The sequence below is a fragment of the Entelurus aequoreus genome, linkage group LG12 (genome assembly GCF_033978785.1).
Source record: "Entelurus aequoreus isolate RoL-2023_Sb linkage group LG12, RoL_Eaeq_v1.1, whole genome shotgun sequence".
NCBI classification, from domain to species: domain Eukaryota; kingdom Metazoa; phylum Chordata; class Actinopteri; order Syngnathiformes; family Syngnathidae; genus Entelurus; species Entelurus aequoreus.
The window spans coordinates 23,766,549-23,783,802 of record NC_084742.1 but is presented as its reverse complement, the minus strand read 5'-3'; the positions used below and the strand labels follow the sequence as shown (position 1 = coordinate 23,783,802).

The window sequence follows — 17,254 nt, the reverse complement described above, 5'->3', positions numbered from 1 at the left end:
ACCCAAGGCACCTCTTCTTCTGTCCGTCTGTTTCTCACCGCCGCCGCCACCGCCACCGCCTGCGGCTTCCTTCAGCAGACGGGTTCTGCCAGACAGATGACAGCAGAAAGACATGATGGCAGCAGCAAGATCTTACAGGGACGAGGATGGTGGGCGAAGTTTCAGCAGGTAGTGAAGAAGTATGATGAAGCTCTCAAGTGGAGGGAAGGAGACTGTTTTTGTAGAAGATGATAAACAGCAACACATAAAGATTACATGACCACCTAGATTTATTTCCGGATTGTGGATCCAAGAATGTTAATGAATATTGATCTGATGAGATCTGACGATCAGTGGAATTATCTGGTCTGACAACCTTAAAACCGAAAGAGATATAGAAGAGATGTAAAATCCCTGCCCCAATAAAACCAGATGGCAGTGTTTGAGAATAACAAAAATAATCTCAGGTCCGTGATCAAATAATACAGTTCTCAAGGGAGTGAGGAAGAGCATGTAGGAAGACTGCACGCTACATATATTCATATTTAATCAGCATCGCGTGTGGCGCAGCCAAGGACGAGACGAGGCAGACGCCAGCACGCAGAGCAAGACGCGGGCAGGAAGTCTAGTGCCGTCGCCATGACAACGGCAGATGTTAGTAAACAGACACCTCATTAGCCTCTCCAGACACCCTGAGCTTGTATGTCTTTATAGCTGTTAGTGAGGGCTAATCTGGTCTTTGTGCTCACCATGATGGAATATTAGATCATTATGCACATTATATTTCACCTGCTGCTTTCACTTGCTGTCCTGCAGCTTGTACCTGCTTTTATTTGTGTGTGTGTGCAAGTGTGTGTGCGTGTGTGTGTGTGTTCTGGCACATCGCTCATGGAGGTCGCAGGGTTGCGCTAAGAACTGCCACCGTGTTTTACCATCATGGAGCTTCATGGCACAATTATATAACGCTCTGATTGTGTGTGCGAGATGGGCTATTGTGTCACACACACACACAAACACACACACACCTGCATGCTTTTCATGAAATTATGTGTAGGATGTTTGAAACATTCAATGCCTTTAAATACAAAGCGACGTTTCATTATTCACATTTGTTAATGCCACCAAGATGATCCACCCACTGACTACCATCTATTGGGGTTTGTGTGTAAGTGCATGTGTGAGCGTGTGTGTGTGTGTGTGTGTGTGTGTGTGTGTGTGTGTGTGTGTGTGTGTGTGTGTGTGTGTAAGAAAGAGAGAAAACGAGAGAGAGAGAGAGAGAGAGAGAGAGAGAGAGAGCAGAGTTCGTCAGCATCCACTAATGTGATCAATGCAAATCACATCTGCAATATAGTCAGCAATCAATACACACACACACACACACACACACACACACACACACACACACACACACACACACACACACACACACACACACACACACACACACACACACACACACACACACACACACACACAAGTGCCTTCATCTTGTTTTTTTAATCGTCACTCTCTCTCTCTGGATCGACTAGCCCCACTCCTCAATTTCTGGCGGATGAACCCCGATGTAAACACCCATACAGACTGCTTTGCAATCGCTCCTCCACAGTTACATATTACAAACTTTCATATTACAGTGGTGCCTCAACTTACGAGCATGCTGCCTTACACCAGTGAGCTCTTAACTCCAAACGCTTGTATCTCAAAGCAGCCCCGCCAATTGAAATTAATTAAAATCAATTCAATATGTGCTAAGACCTCCAAAAACACCACCATTTATTTAACATTTTACATGCCTTTTAAAAAGAAAAACACACTTTTAGACAAGAAATATTATCGGCATAGTATCTGTTTAATCTTAAGCAATTGGTTTTCATACAGCAGGTTTATGTTTCTTTCGTGACATCTGGTTACACTGTGTCTGCCGTGGAACAAAAGGAACTAGGAAATCGCTGTTTATGAAAGAAAGACGCATCATTTGATTAATGCGATCGCTTCTCCGCTGACAGCGGTACACTCAGAAAAGTGGATAACTTTGGAAAGTGGAGGTTGTACAAGCTATGACAACAACAAGCTCACGTTTAGAGCACAATGTATGCATTATTCATGCTCTGGTTACACAGACTGAGCCTTTAACCTTCAATAATTAAGGCTACCATCGATGCATGCATCACGGATGAATTAGAAACATCACACACACAACCACAGACCAACTAGCAACAGAACAGAAAGTTGCTGCTTAACATCATCATTGACTTTACCTATACTGTAAATGATTTCATTATTGTTGTCCTGTCTGAGCTTCTTCATTTGTATTATTTTTCATTTCCACATTGTAACATGCCATCCAACTTATCGGGTTATAGTATGATTTTTTTGCTACATTTAAAACACTTTCTTCTGGTCTCCATACCGTGTAATGGTGGTTCTTTGGTCAAAAGTTTGCATAGATTATGTTTTACAGACCATCTTCAAGCCGCTTTCTGACCATCTCTTCAAAATGAGCCGTTTTGTGGGGGGTCTTATTTACGTGCCTTCACTTTGACTGCGCCTTCTCCCCGTCATCTTTGTTGTAGTTTTTAGCTCTTCCATATGGAGTCTACTGACAGATATAAGTTGGAACTTTACGCTACTTTGTATTAGTAAACAACAGCGGAGGATGCATGTGTATGTACGAGCCAGCCTGTCCCACAACAAGGGGATAGAGAAAAAGAAGGAACTTATTGGCTACAACGTTGGGCTATAATGGCGGACAAGCAAAAAGCTCTTTGGGTAAAACTATACCATACAGTATATGGGTAATCTGCTGACGTCGCCATTTAGTAAAACGTCACAAATGGAACAAATTCCGAACAACTTGTTTGGAGGAAGAAAGAAGGAGGGCAATATTGGTTTATTAATATCTTTGCCATGAGTCCATGGTTTGATTTCAAATTTTCGAGACTTATGCGAATCCCAAATACACAAAAACATGTATCAATAAGAAAATTTGGTTTTGCATAATAGGTCCCCTATAATGAATGTGTGTTAGAATCCTTCAATACATCTTTTTTAAGCCTTTGATAGCTGCTAAACTATTCATCAGGTGTGAGTGAGTGTGTGTCTCCTGGCTACCAGACCATACTTGCTTCATCATGTATGTTCTCCCTTTGTGTGTGTTCAATAATCAACAGCATCGCTCACCGTTTACACACTTGAAGCAAACTCGGAGGATGAATTAATCAATCAGAGAAAAAAGTTGTGGCTTACATTACCTAAATAGCAAGCAGCCTTTTCCCTAACGTCAATGGCTGTATGTTGCACTGAAACAATGTCATCCCGCTGATTACACCATTCAGTGAAAACACCAAACGAGTGACGAAAAGGACTGGAAAAAAAAGTGGAGAGGAGACACAAAAGCATACTTCATATTTGCATATAAATCACAAGATTGAAGCCGTGCTAGCAAGGCCTTGGTTTAGCATATTGCTTTGTCAAGTGGTATTGGCAGATTACATCAGGCCTCAGTGTAATTGAATTAACCAGCGCTACATAGTATAGTCTGTGTTAGCATACGGCTTGCTTTAGAGGTCAGATGAGTCGACAATCAAATTACTGTAGACGGAAATAAACTCTTTGTGCAACACTTTTAATAAGACACACTGAATGCTGCAAAAAACAAAATTCTCAAATGTTATTTTCCCAAACCATGCATAGCTTGTCAAAAAGTATGCATACATTATTCATGTAACATTGAAATGATCTGTAATACACACAAATCCACATATCATTACAAGTTTTTACACGGTCAGCTATGACCCAACCTCAATGTTTTGTCATCAGGGGTGGGCTATACTGCAAATTGTGATATTGATCAAATGAATACAGTCAGTATTACTGATATCTAGGGCCGCTACGACTAATCGATTAATTTGATTAGAAATTTTTTTTGATTTACTGTATATTCTGTCGCTTTGATTAATGGTTTAGTGAGTGCAACTAATACTATTTGATACAATCCAGACTGCCTGGAGTGCCCGAAACTTTAAATACGGCCATAATTTCTGCACGACCACTGTAATAGAGCGCACAAGAGAGCGGTGGTCTATTGGTGCCGTGATCTGTGTTACAGTTAAAATTGTAATTTCAATGTTGAAGGTTTGGTTATGGCAAGCAGAAAACAATATTAGTTCATTTAAATAAGTTTCCCTAAACAACGCATTGACTCAAAGAACGAAAATGCGCTGTTATTGGTTGTATTACCTCACTCAGGACATTATTCAAACCTCCATTCTCTTCATAAGTAAGAAGTCTCTGGCTAACTTTTTTGTTTCGCGGCAATGCAATGTGTTGCTCTTCACGTGTGCAAAGCACTTCGAAGTTTTCAGCTTTACCAACCGGCAGCATTATAAAGATGAATTTTCCCAGATGTTAATTTTAATGATGGAGTCAGTGTCAATTATTTATGGCAATGGAGACAATGAAACGGTAAATACTAACAATAGGTTAGATATGTGTAAAAGATACGTTAGCAATGTTAGCTCAAGTTGTTGGGTAGCTAGTGTCGCTTTCTAATGTGAGACTATAGCGTGACCGTTCTCTGGCAAAATAAAGACAGATTTTCCTAAACACTAATATAAATTGGATCAGTGCCTACATACTGTGTTTAGCAATGGACCAGTTAGTATTAGAATCCATTATTACGTTCGGGAAGTAGCTCGTAGCTTAGTTTACTCCATAACAGGCTCGAACCTCCATTGTTTACAACTCGAAGCAGCTTTGCAGAGAAGTTATTAAGATGATATAGATCAGACAAGCCTTTTATTGGCAAAATAAAAGCTAGCATATAGTAGTAGTACATCAGCCCACATTTTCCTTGGTGTCTACAACAAACCACGGTGAGCCCGCTGGTCTAGCTATATCATCTGGGATGTTAAGCTGTGGCGAAAGTCACTCAAAACAGATGACTGGTTGCTGTCACTAAAGTCCATTGTGCAAAATAAAAGCAAGAAAGCTAAAAAACTACACAAAATGTGACATCACTGTTGAAAAGAGCATGAAAAAAATCACTAAATAAGATATCAAAATGTATTTTTTCTTACATATAACTCTTGGAGCAAGAAAAATCTGCTTTTGGCCTGTCCCCAAAGCTTTCTTATGTCAAAAACCCTGAGTTTGTAAACAATATAAAAATACTGATTATAAATATAAAAAATGCAACGATATGAATAACACAATAAAAAACACATTGATTGATTGATTGAGAAGTTTATTGACATCTTAAAAAATTGAATCCAGTAATGCTTTAAAAAGGCAAATGAATGGCACAAAAAGCCAAAAGGCTTGTTTCCATTGTGGTCCATAATGGACCACATGACGATATCTGTGATAATAAACATACAAGAGAACTGAAAAACGCTAGTATCAATCTACCCACCCAGACTATTTTTCTTTGTTATGGGTTAAACATTTGTGGGTGGTTTTAATCATATTTTTCCCATAAAAAGATAAAGCTCTAAATTGTAAACATGTTGGGATGTTTAATGGAATTGAAGAAAGGGTCAGGCAATAAAGACTTTTATGTTGACGTCTTCCCAATAAACATGTTGCGTTCATGCAGGAGTTGCAGAGCGACTTGGTGTATTTCCAGAATCAATGTCTTGTCGCAAACATGCCAACTCAGCAAGCTGCTGAAATACGAACGTCTTTACCTCACTACACTTCAGGCTCCCCTCCACAGGTTAACAGCGCATCACAAGTCTCCATTAAGAGTTGAATAGAAAAGGAGTTTGGGGCCTCCACGGAGCGCCGGGCCTTTCACTGAGCTCGTTTCTTTGCCCGAGTCACCTCCCTGGAGTCACCGCATGTCGCATGGATGCTTTTATTAATCAAGTTTAGTCCAAGAAAGTCAAACTAACCCCCTCCTGCTCTTGTTTGTGTCGTCACTGAAATGTTAGGTAAGGAAAACAAATGAGAATATTTGCGGCAAGAATTATTCCATGTGGCTGAACTGGCAACATTTTAATTCTGGGAATCATTTCTGCGTCCTTGGAAGTCAACTATCGCCAGCAGCCCAGATTTTATGTTATGAATTCTCTTTTTGAATGTTTGAAAGTAAGCCGCGTTTCGTGAGTCGTTTGAGGGTCCTCACACTCGGGCTGATAGCGGCCTCATGCACAACTTTGCTTCAAACTTAGACATTGTCGGACGGACAGTGGAGGAAGCGGAGGAAAGAGCAGCTTTGGTTTCTGAGCCTTCATTAGCATACTGGTGCCATAGCAACAGGAAAACTAAACCAGAGCCAAGCGAGATACAGTATCTAGGATGGAGGATGGAGGAAGAATAAAAGAGAGGGGAAAAACGAAGGCATTTAAAAGTAGAGAGGAAAGGAGGATGAGAAAAAATAAGTTGACGAGGAGGTGGAAGAAGAGGACACAGGAAAAGAATGAGAAAAAAGAAAGATGTCATGACTGGGTTCTGGGGGTTTGCTTCTCCGGAAGGCAAAGGAAAATTGGCGCGGGCAAGGCGTGAATTTAAATACATGATTTATTATTTTTTAACACTAATAAACTACAAACAAAAAGGAAGCAAACAAATGGCGCGCACAAAGGCGGAAATACAAACTTGACTAAGAAACAAAAGACATGCACGTGGGCACAAAAACTATGAACAATAAACAAAAACACTAACTGTGGCATAAATGAACAAAACTTACTTTGCAAAGACCTGTGACACGACATGAAGCAGAGTGATGAAATAGAGTGAAGACGCCAGGACGAACAACAGAAACAGACAGATTTAAATAGTGACGTGATCAGTGAAAACAGGTGCGTGACAAGACAGGTGAACAGGTGCGTGACATGACAGGTGAAAACTAATGGGTGACCATGGAAACCAAACCAAACAAGGAAGTGCAACCAGGAACTAAAATGAGTCCAAAAAACAAACACATTGCCAAAACAAAAACATGAACAGACATGACGCATGACCAAAACAAAAACATGAACAGACATGACAGAACCCCCCCCTTACGGACAGATCCCAGATGTCCAAAAAACAGGATCAAGAGTCATGGGAGGGCGGGAGGGGGATGTGGCGGTGGGTCGCCAGGCCAAGTGGCCCCGAATCCACCGAGGCATAGTCATGTGGCGGCGGCGGGTGGAACGCCGCCGCCACAGGCGAGGTGGGCGACCCGGGAAGGGCCACATGCGTGGCCGACTAAGAGGTGGGCGCACTTGGCGTGGCGGACGACTAGGTAGTGGCCACAACCGTGGCAGACGAGGAGGCAGACGAGGAGGCAGGCGCGTCGTCGTCATTGCAGCCGTGGAAGCCGCAGATGACGCAGGTGCGGGTGCAGCAGACGAAGCAGGCGGCGAAGCTTGGCGTGGCACTTCGGGCGGCGAAGCTTGGTCTTGGCCGCTTGGAGGGTCTTGGCTGATGGAGGGTTTTGGTCTTGGCGAGGGTCTTGGTCCTGGTCTTGGCGAGGGTCTTGGTCCTGGTCTTGGCGAGGTTGGTCTTGGACTTGGTCTTGGTCTTGGCATGGTTGGTCTTGGACTTGGTCTTGGAGTTGGCATGGTTGGTCTTGGACTTGGTCTTGGCATGGTTGGTCTTGGACTTGGTGTTGGCATGGTTGGTCTTGGCATGGGGGGTCTTGGAATGGGGGGTCTTGGACTTGGTCTTGGCATGGTGTGTCTTGGTCTTGGCGTGGCGCTGCGACTGGCGGCACTTGGCGTCGTGGAGCTGCGAGTGGCGGCACTTGGCGTCGTGGAGCTGCGACTGGCGGCACTTGGCGTCGTGGAGCTGCGACTGGCGGCACTTGGCGTCGTGAAGCTGCGACTGGCGGCACTTGGCGTCGTGAAGCTGCGACTGGCGGCACTTGGCGGCGTGGAGCAGGTAGCGGAACTTGGCGTGGAGCAGGTACTGGTGGCGCTTGGCGTGGAGCAGGTACTGGTGGCGCTTGGCGTGGAGCAGGTACTGGTGGCGCTTGGCGTGGAGCAGGTACTGGTGGCGCTTGGCGTGGTGGGGCTTGGCGTGGAGCTGGGCGTGGAGCAGGTGGAGGTGGCCTAGCTGGAGGCTGTGGCTTGGCATGGCGAAAGACTGGTGGTGGGGGCCGTGCTGGTGGCTGTGGCTTGGCAGGTCGAAAGACAGGTGGTGGTGGCCGAGCTGGAGGCTGTGGCTTGGCATGGCGATGCTGAACCACCCCACCTGAACATTTCCCAGCCCTAGCCCCCCCCTCAAGGAGCGGATACCAGACGCGCTCCCCGCTGTCTGGAACCGTTTTTTGGGGTGGGTGGAGGGAGGTCAGGAGGGGGGTAAAATCCTCCCCTATCAATTGTCCAAAATGTCTCTCTTTTTGTACCTGGGATTGAGGGGGTGAAAAAAAAATAATTTTGTGACTTGGGCGTGGCTTGAGTCCTGGGGGGCGGGGCATGAAATTCAGATGGCTGTGACTGATATGCTCTAATGTCCAAAATCATGTTCTGATAATATTTGATCATAGAAACAGAGTCCTTTGTTGAGGGCGGCTGATCAAAAGTAAAAGAGTTCAGAGAAAAAAAATCTTGAGCTGTGATGTCATCAGGGCTGCCTGTGGCTTGCTTCCGCCCGGAGGGGGAGGAGCTTGCGGGAGTGAGGCGTCCTCTTTGTTTGCGGAAGCCCTCCCTGACGTCCTTCGTCGGGAGCGGCGCTTCCGGGATTGCGGTGACGCAGCGCAGTCCTCGGACCAAATGGAGTCTCTGTACTCCATGGAGGAGTAGCGCAGCGATTCCTCCTCCATGGCGCGGAGGACCTCCCTCGCTGCCTCGTCAAAACCGTCCAATTTTTTTGCGGAGAAACTCTTCTGCTGGCGTCCTACTGTCATGACTGGGTTCTGGGGGTTTGCTTCTCCGGAAAGCAAAGGAAAATTGGCGCGGGCAAGGCGTGAATTTAAATACATGATTTATTATTTTTTAACACTAATAAACTACAAACAAAAAGGAAGCAAACAAATGGCGCGCACAAAGGCGGAAATACAAACTTGACTAAGAAACAAAAGACATGCACGTGGGCACAAAAACTATGAACAATAAACAAAAACACTAACTGTGGCATAAATGAACAAAACTTACTTTGCAAAGACCTGTGACACGACATGAAGCAGAGTGATGAAATAGAGTGAGGACGCCAGGACGAACAACAGAAACAGACAGATTTAAATAGTGACGTGATCAGTGAAAACAGGTGCGTGACAAGACAGGTGAACAGGTGCGTGACATGACAGGTGAAAACTAATGGGTGACCATGGAAACCAAACCAAACAAGGAAGTGCAACCAGGAACTAAAAAGAGTCCAAAAAACAAACACATTGCCAAAACAAAAACATGAACAGACATGACGCATGACCAAAACAAAAACATGAACAGACATGACAAAAGACTAAATAAAGTGTTTCTAAGGTGCAGTTTGGTGGGGCATTTTTGACTCGAAGCTCATTTTTTATTGTCATTTTCTGCAGTCTACTACTGTAGTACAATCTACATATAAACAACACATATGACAGATAAACCTCTCGAAATCACAGGAATATTGTGCCATATACAGTATGGTCAAGGCCTACACACAATGGAAATCAGGGGTACCAAAGTGAAAATGTGCCATTGGGCTGCGGGCCAAACACAACAATTCTAAACATGAATCAAGTAGCCTAAAATGAACACGTAAGAGTTCATTTTCACAACGAAATTAAATTTAAAAAAATCAAACATTCATGTTACACACAAATTAAGTTAAGTGCACACATTCTGTGAATTCCGTATATATATATATATATATATATACACACACACACACGCACACACACACACACACACACACACACACACAGTACATACATAAAGTATATAACCCCAGTGTTACCAACAATTATTTGGAGGCAGCCACCACAGATGACATACTTCACACAAAAGTCACAATTACATCGAAATTGTTGGTCAAAAGCTAATGAAGATTTTGGAAAAATGGGGTTATTAGGTTTTTGTGGTCGTTCTGTGTATTTTTTGGAGCATGTTAGACAGCCTGCTGATCACTAAACACTGCATGAATGTATACAGCGGAGTGCATCAAATGTGGCTGCAAAATTATATTTTGAAGCAATAAAAGCATGTTTTATTGTAAATTTATGAGCTGGAGTATGCTTAAAACTATATTTAGATGTATTATTATGATTTATTTTGTCTGGAAAACTAACGTCAAAACGACCGCAATGCATGCCGCACACAACCCTTGGTAGCAAACATGCCGCCTTTTACGTAGTTGGCCATACTCTCTTTATACACAACTCTGGACTGCTTATCAGCGTTGGCCCTCACCAAATGTCACTTTAATAGTAGAGTGGAGGGTTTATGAGGAGGATGTCAGGACTAACGTCTGTTGTCTGCCTCGACAGTTTGTGGCGCAGCCAAACTGCCAGCAGCTGTTGGCCACCTTATGGTACGATGGCTTCCCCGGCTGGAGGCGGCGCCACTGGGTGGTCAAGCTGGTAACCTGTTTCATCATCGGACTCCTGTTCCCTGTCTTCTCACTGATCTACCTGCTGGCCCCCAAAAGCGCGCTGGGACGCTTCATCAAGAAGCCCTTCATCAAGTTCATCTGTCACACGGCATCCTACCTGACCTTCCTCTTCCTGCTGCTGCTGGCCTCGCAGCACATCGCCCGCACCAACCTGCACATGCAGGGACCGCCGCCCACCATCGTGGAGTGGATGATTCTGCCGTGGGTGCTGGGTACGTAAAAATGTCCACTAATTCCATCAGCTGCAATGTGTGCATTGGCTGGACAGACGCTTGCAATCAGTCCAGTGTGGTTACACAGCAGGACGCAAACAAACATAAACCACCCATGGATGATAGGAATGTGTGCTTGCGTCCGTGCGTGTGTTCGTGTTTTAGGATTCATCTGGGCAGAGATAAAGGAGATGTGGGACGGGGGCTTCACAGAGTATATCCATGACTGGTGGAATCTGATGGATTTCGCCATGAACTCCCTCTACCTTGCCACAATATCACTGAAGATAGTGGCCTATGTGAAGGTAACGCCTTGTGGGTCACTTCCCACAATCCCTCACTCATTCATGACATCATTAAAAGTCAAACATGCTCTGCTAGTGAGGGTCATACACCCAATTCCAGGAGTGTCAAAACTTTTTAGAGGGGAAAAAAGGTTGCAGGGGCCATTTTGTATGGTATATTATTTGAATTACCTTTTGTTTACTTAAATTACACAATGAAACTAAATCAGTCTAGGTCCAAATATGCCATGCAATTAAATCCTACATTTCAACTTTGTGTCATACAATAAGTTACGGTTTATTTAGTGCATCCCGTTTGTGTTGACGCTCCTCAGACTGGCTGACTAACGTCAAGATAAGCGGTTCTTGACGCGACCAAAATTGAAAAAAGCCAGTAATTAGGAATTCCACTACATGTCACATGTGTAAACACAGAGGGAAGCAGCAGTTGGTCGACTTTTTATGGTGACATTTTAAATAGAAAAGCATGTAAACGATTGTGTGTGTGTGCGTGTGTGTGTGTGTGTGTGTGTGTGTGTGCATGCGTGTGCGTGTGTGTGCTGAGAGAAATATCTAACATGACTTACCGTGTCCTACCCTCCCCAGTACAACTCCTCTAGGCCGAGGGAGGAGTGGGAGATGTGGCACCCGACGCTTATCGCCGAGGCGCTGTTCGCCATCGCCAACATCTTCAGCTCGCTGCGACTCATTTCGCTCTTCACCGCCAACTCGCACTTGGGGCCACTGCAGATCTCTCTGGGGAGGATGCTGCTAGACATCCTCAAGTTCCTTTTCATCTACTGCTTGGTAACCAAAGAGAAATTCTTGCCGTTCAACAAAGCAAACAAAGTTGCTGATCCTCCATGTTCTGCCCTTTTTTGGCTGTTCATGGTTGATGGTGATGAGCGAGCACACAGAGCTCTCCACCCTTGATCGAGCTAGAAGGACATTACAAGCCTATTTCATTACACTTCAAACTCATTAAGCCCCCCTCCAGGGAGCTGCTTCCCACTACACCATCCTCATGCCGATTGTTAGCCTCCCTGAAGTCCTAAAATCAATCCCAGAGAGTCAGAGCTGCGTCTATCAGCTTTACGTAACGTCCTCACGTTGCAGTCCGGATAAAACGTGTATGTAAAGCTTTGGTGTTTTCCTCCTCAGGTCCTGCTGGCGTTTGCCAACGGTCTGAACCAGCTGTACTTCTACTACGAGACCACGGCCTCAGAAGAACCCAACAACTGCAAAGGCATCCGCTGCGAACGGCAGAACAACGCTTTCTCAACGTGAGTGGCGGCACATAGTGGCTTCATTGGTCAGTACTTGAATGATGATGCACTCAAAACGGTCAAAATGTTTAGTGCATTGTGCTGGACATTTTCTACCCTCACCAGTCATCAGTGCACTTAGACTGAGAACCAGGGCCGGCCCCCGGCATAAACACTATGCAGTTATTTAGGGCCACAAACACTAGGAGGGGCCACATGATAATAGTGACTGGTCACTTCAGTTGCTGATTACTAACAGTGTTTTCTTGTTCTACTTGGATTGAATACATTTCCTCATGGATTATACTTTTTTTCAGTCAACATGTCCTTTGTAATAATTTTAGTTCAGTTTAGCAGCAGCGGGGTTGTGCATTTTGTGCCCACCTTTTGAAATAATTGCTAATCACTTCAAACACTGTCACCGTGACAGATTTACGGCCTTATATCTAAAACAAACATACCATCTAAGTTTATATTGTAGCTAAACCTTTCCCCAAATATGTCTGTAGAAAATGTGTTTTTTAATAATTGTTGCCCATTTTTACAACTAAGTACTGTAAATTTTACTTTTATAGCACTTGTAGAGAGAGAGCTCACAAAGTGCTTCACATGGTTAAAATACATTCAGTACAATCAAAATAAGCATATAGTATGATGCAACAACAGAGACATTGCAAATAAAATAATAAATATGCTAATACATTAATTCAAATAATTTATATATACATTAATACAAACGATAATGGAATATTACCGGAATGCACACTTAAACAAATGTGTTTTGAACTGCCTTTTAAAAATGTCCACAAAAGGGGCAGCTCTTATTTCATAAGGGAGTGCATTCCACCATTTAGGGGCAACTAACTCAAAGGCTCTATCACCTTAACTTTTAAATGTTGTACAGGATACAACAAGCAGGAGGCAGTCAGCAAATCGCAGTTACCTAACAGGACAGTGAAAAGACAACAGATCTACCAAGTAAACAGGCGCTTGGCCATTCAGTACCCTAATAGATAAGATGTTGTACTGTCTCCTGAAATGAACAGGTGGCCAGTGCAAGGATGCTAAAACGGGAGTAGTTTTGCCTCTCATCCCAGTAGGCTTCATCATATTTATGGCATTCCAAAAATACACAAAGATGGAGCTCTCCTCAGACCCATTGTCAGCAGCATTAACTCTGTGACATACAGTACAATATTGCTAAGTATGTGGCATATTAGCGCCTTTGGTTGGCAAAACTCCACATCATGTGCAAGACTCAATTGACTTTGTAGCAAAGATCAGATATCTAAAACTTGACAAAAATTAAACTATATTTTTATTTGACGTCACTTCCCTGTTCACCTGTACTCCAACACAGGATGCAGTAGAGACAATGAGGCAACGTCTACTAAGTGATCACACCTTCCAGGATAGAGCCACACTAAACCCAGAACAAATTTGCCTTTTGCTGGAACTTTGCCTTAACACTACATTCTTGCAATTTATGGGAACGTTTTACCGACAAAAACAGGGTTGTGCCATAGGATCACCTGTATCTCCAATAGTAGCAAACCTTTATGTGGAGGACATGGAAAAATGAGTTATATGCTCTTTTAAGGGAACAGTACCAAGTCATTGACACAGTTATGTGGATGACACATGGGTGAAAATCAGAAATCAGGAAGTACAAGCCTTCACCTAGCACATTAACTCAATGGACAATAACATCAAGTTCACATGTGAGGATGTCAAAGACAGTAAGTTGCCTTCTTTGGACTGTGATGTCCACATTGGAGAAAACAGGGCCATCAATGTCGGGGTTTACCGAAAAACCACACATACCGATCAATACCTACTTATCGGAACCCTTCAACACAGAGCTGATAATGCCCACAGGCCAAAGAAAAAGAGCATGGGCATTTGAGGAAGCCCTCAAAACCTGTGGTTACCCCACATGGTTGTTTGTGAAAAGTGCATCCAGTTCCAGAAATAACAAGAACAGAGTGGATGAGGAGGAAAAAAGGTGACATAAGCAAAAATATTGTCATTCCATATGCATCAGGTCTATCTGAGAAATTCCCAATAATTTTTAACCAACACAACATCCCAGTATGAGTTGGCCACTTGTCCAGGGTGTACCCCGCCTTCCGCCCGAATGCAGCTGAGATAGGCTCCAGCACCCCCGCGACCCCGAACGGGACAAGCGGTATAAAATGGATGGATGGATGGACAATATCCCAGTACACTTCAAACCATGCAACACCCTGAGACAGAGACTAGTGCAGGGGTCCCCAAACATTTTGACTCAGGGGCCGCATTAAGTTAAACACTTTTGGCCGGGGTCCGGCCTGTGTGTGTGTGTGTGTGTGTGTGTGTGTATATATATATATATATATATATATATATATATATATATATATATATATATATATATATATATATATATATTCCGAGCGCGATGATGTTATCGATGGGAAAATGCATTTTTAGACAATATGATTTGCCTGAGCGGCTAGGAGACACCGAGAGTAACAAGCAGAAAGTTTGGGGACCTCTGGACTAGTGCTTCCTAAAGACCGAACACCTCACACCCACAAAAACAATATGGTGTATGCTATCTAGTGTGATGATGAATGCACTGATTCATATAGTGTGTGTGTGACAATCATTGGTACTTTACTTTACTATATTGGGGAAACAAAACAACCACTAAGCCGACGCATGGCACAGCATAGACGGGCAAACTCTTCAGGCCAAGACTCAGCTGTCTACCTGCACCTCAGGGAGAAACAGCACTCCCTTGAGAACAAAAATGTACAGATTCTGGACAAAGAGGACAGATGGTACAAAAGAGGAGTGAGGGAAGCCATCTATGTCAAGGTTGAAAAACAATCCCTGAACAGAGGAGGTGGTCTGCGACACCACCAGTCTCCCACATACAACATTATCCTTTCAACCATTCATAAAAGACTATGCAATTTAGCTTCCAACAAATAAAAGGAGTTAGAAACATTCTGGTCACCCTCTGTGACCGTTTGTTTACAACTGACTGGAATGCTTACGTGGGGAATTCAGACAATTTTGGACTGGTAGTAGTCGATCCACAGCGATCGTTCTGCCACACGATACCTCAATGCTCACGAGGGGAAATTACACTTCAACGACTGTCGTTGGCTTTGACAATAGGATTGCTCGTTTGCATTAAAACAGATAATTTTCTCACTACAATTAGGAGAAACCATCCTTACCCAGGCACACCTGTATAAACATTTGGGGTTTTGGCACCATCCACTAGACTAGATCTGACCAATCTAAGTCTATGAGCACGAACTGGTGAAGCCTACTTGGATGAGAGGCAAAACGTCTTATAAGACAAACTAAACAGTTGATCAATTAAATGCCCTGAGATGACAATGACTTGGATGAATGAGAACATTCATAGACATAAAACGGGAGTAATATGACTGAATTTATGAGATCTTGACAAGAACCTAGCGGCAGCATTCTGAGCTAATTGCAAGCGATCTATGGTAGTTTTGTGGAAACAGGTGAAGAGTGAATTGCAATAGACAAGATGTGAGGAAACAAGAGCATGAATGATCATTTCTAGTTTGGAATAAGATGCTACAGCTCTGAGTTCAAAAATTTTCCTAAGGTTAAAAAAAAAAAAGCAGGAGCATGTTACACTTTTGATGTGCTCATCAAAAAGCATTGTGTGGTTAAATACTAACCCGAGATTTCTCAAACTGGTGTGCACATTTGAACAAAGGACCCTAAGCAGCTGGTTACTTTTGAAATTTCAGTGTCAGGGACAAGAGTTAACACATCCGTTTTGGCAGCATTCAGCCGAAGAGTATTACTAGCCCTTCAGTCTTTAACTTCAGTCATACAATCATTTAACATACTAATTTTCGGTGTTCTATTGGGGTTAAACGAGAAAGATAACTGATGATGTGTGTGGTATGAGATATCTTCAAAATTCCTAATGACATCCCTGAGTGAAAGCACGTTGGGTAAAAAGAATAAGCCCCAAAACTGAACCCTGGGGTACCCCGCACGAGAGGTTGCGTTTTGTTTACTTTTTTAATTCATGCTGAAGCTGCATAGCAGTTTTGAATTGGAAAGTTGTTTAATTAGAAAACAGGCAAAATAAAAGTAATACAGGTCTAGCAGGAATTCAGAAGCAATAGATACATTTGGCATACAGATGATAATGAACCAGCCCTGAAGGAGAGAACAAGGTGGAACAAAGTAGAACTGATTAACAATGGGGAACAGGTGCACCGGCTGGGAAAGGAACAGAAAGTAAAGGTGCTGTAAAACACAGACACCAAAGAGGAAATACTGACAAAACCAGAGCACTAGGACAGGAAGTGATTCTAAACAAAGGAATACAAAGAACAAATTGTCATTCACATATGTGATTATTTATAGTAAATACAATTCTTGACATAACTTGTAAAATATTAAGAATACATTATTTCATAATAATATCTACTTACAAGCATACTTGAACTGCATTTTTGTGGGTTCTGTCTTTTATGCACACGCTTAGGCTCCCATAGCCATAACTACTTTTGGTCACCAAGAGTATTCGAGGTAACCCTTGTTTATCGCTTTTAATTTGTTCCTAGCCTGGTTGTGGTAAATTAATTTCCACAAAGTAGGAACTATTAATATTGATTTTTTTAAACTTTTAAATACAGTTTTTAACATTAAAACAGCCATCTGGACATGAAATAACTCTCACATAGTCACCTTTACAAGTCACAAACTTCGAAGCGTGATGTGGCGAGGGATGCAGTACTCACCAGGCTGCAGCCAGCCTTTTAGCCCCTAGCGTACTACACAAGTAAAATTAAAGACCAAAATTGGGCCACAAACAAAATCTTGTTTAGGGCCACAAAAAGAAGTACGCTAGACACTTATTATCCTCAATAACTAAAACAGGGGGTACATGCATGCAAGAAAAAGTAATTTATACATATTGAACAATTGAAAAGTGAGT

At 43.1% G+C, this 17,254-nt stretch overlaps 1 protein-coding gene across 4 annotated transcripts in view; it reads left to right on the top strand.

Moving 5' to 3' along the window:
* Window positions 1-17,254, top strand: part of trpc5a (transient receptor potential cation channel, subfamily C, member 5a) — a 131,665-nt gene that overhangs the window by 79,953 nt on the left and 34,458 nt on the right. For all 4 annotated transcript variants that reach the window (XM_062065268.1, XM_062065267.1, XM_062065269.1 and 1 more), the window contains 4 exons: window positions 10,379-10,715; window positions 10,881-11,020; window positions 11,606-11,806; window positions 12,161-12,282. In XM_062065268.1, the coding sequence (XP_061921252.1) occupies window positions 10,379-10,715; window positions 10,881-11,020; window positions 11,606-11,806; window positions 12,161-12,282 (800 nt within the window). The remainder of the gene's footprint in view (window positions 1-10,378; window positions 10,716-10,880; window positions 11,021-11,605; window positions 11,807-12,160; window positions 12,283-17,254) is intronic.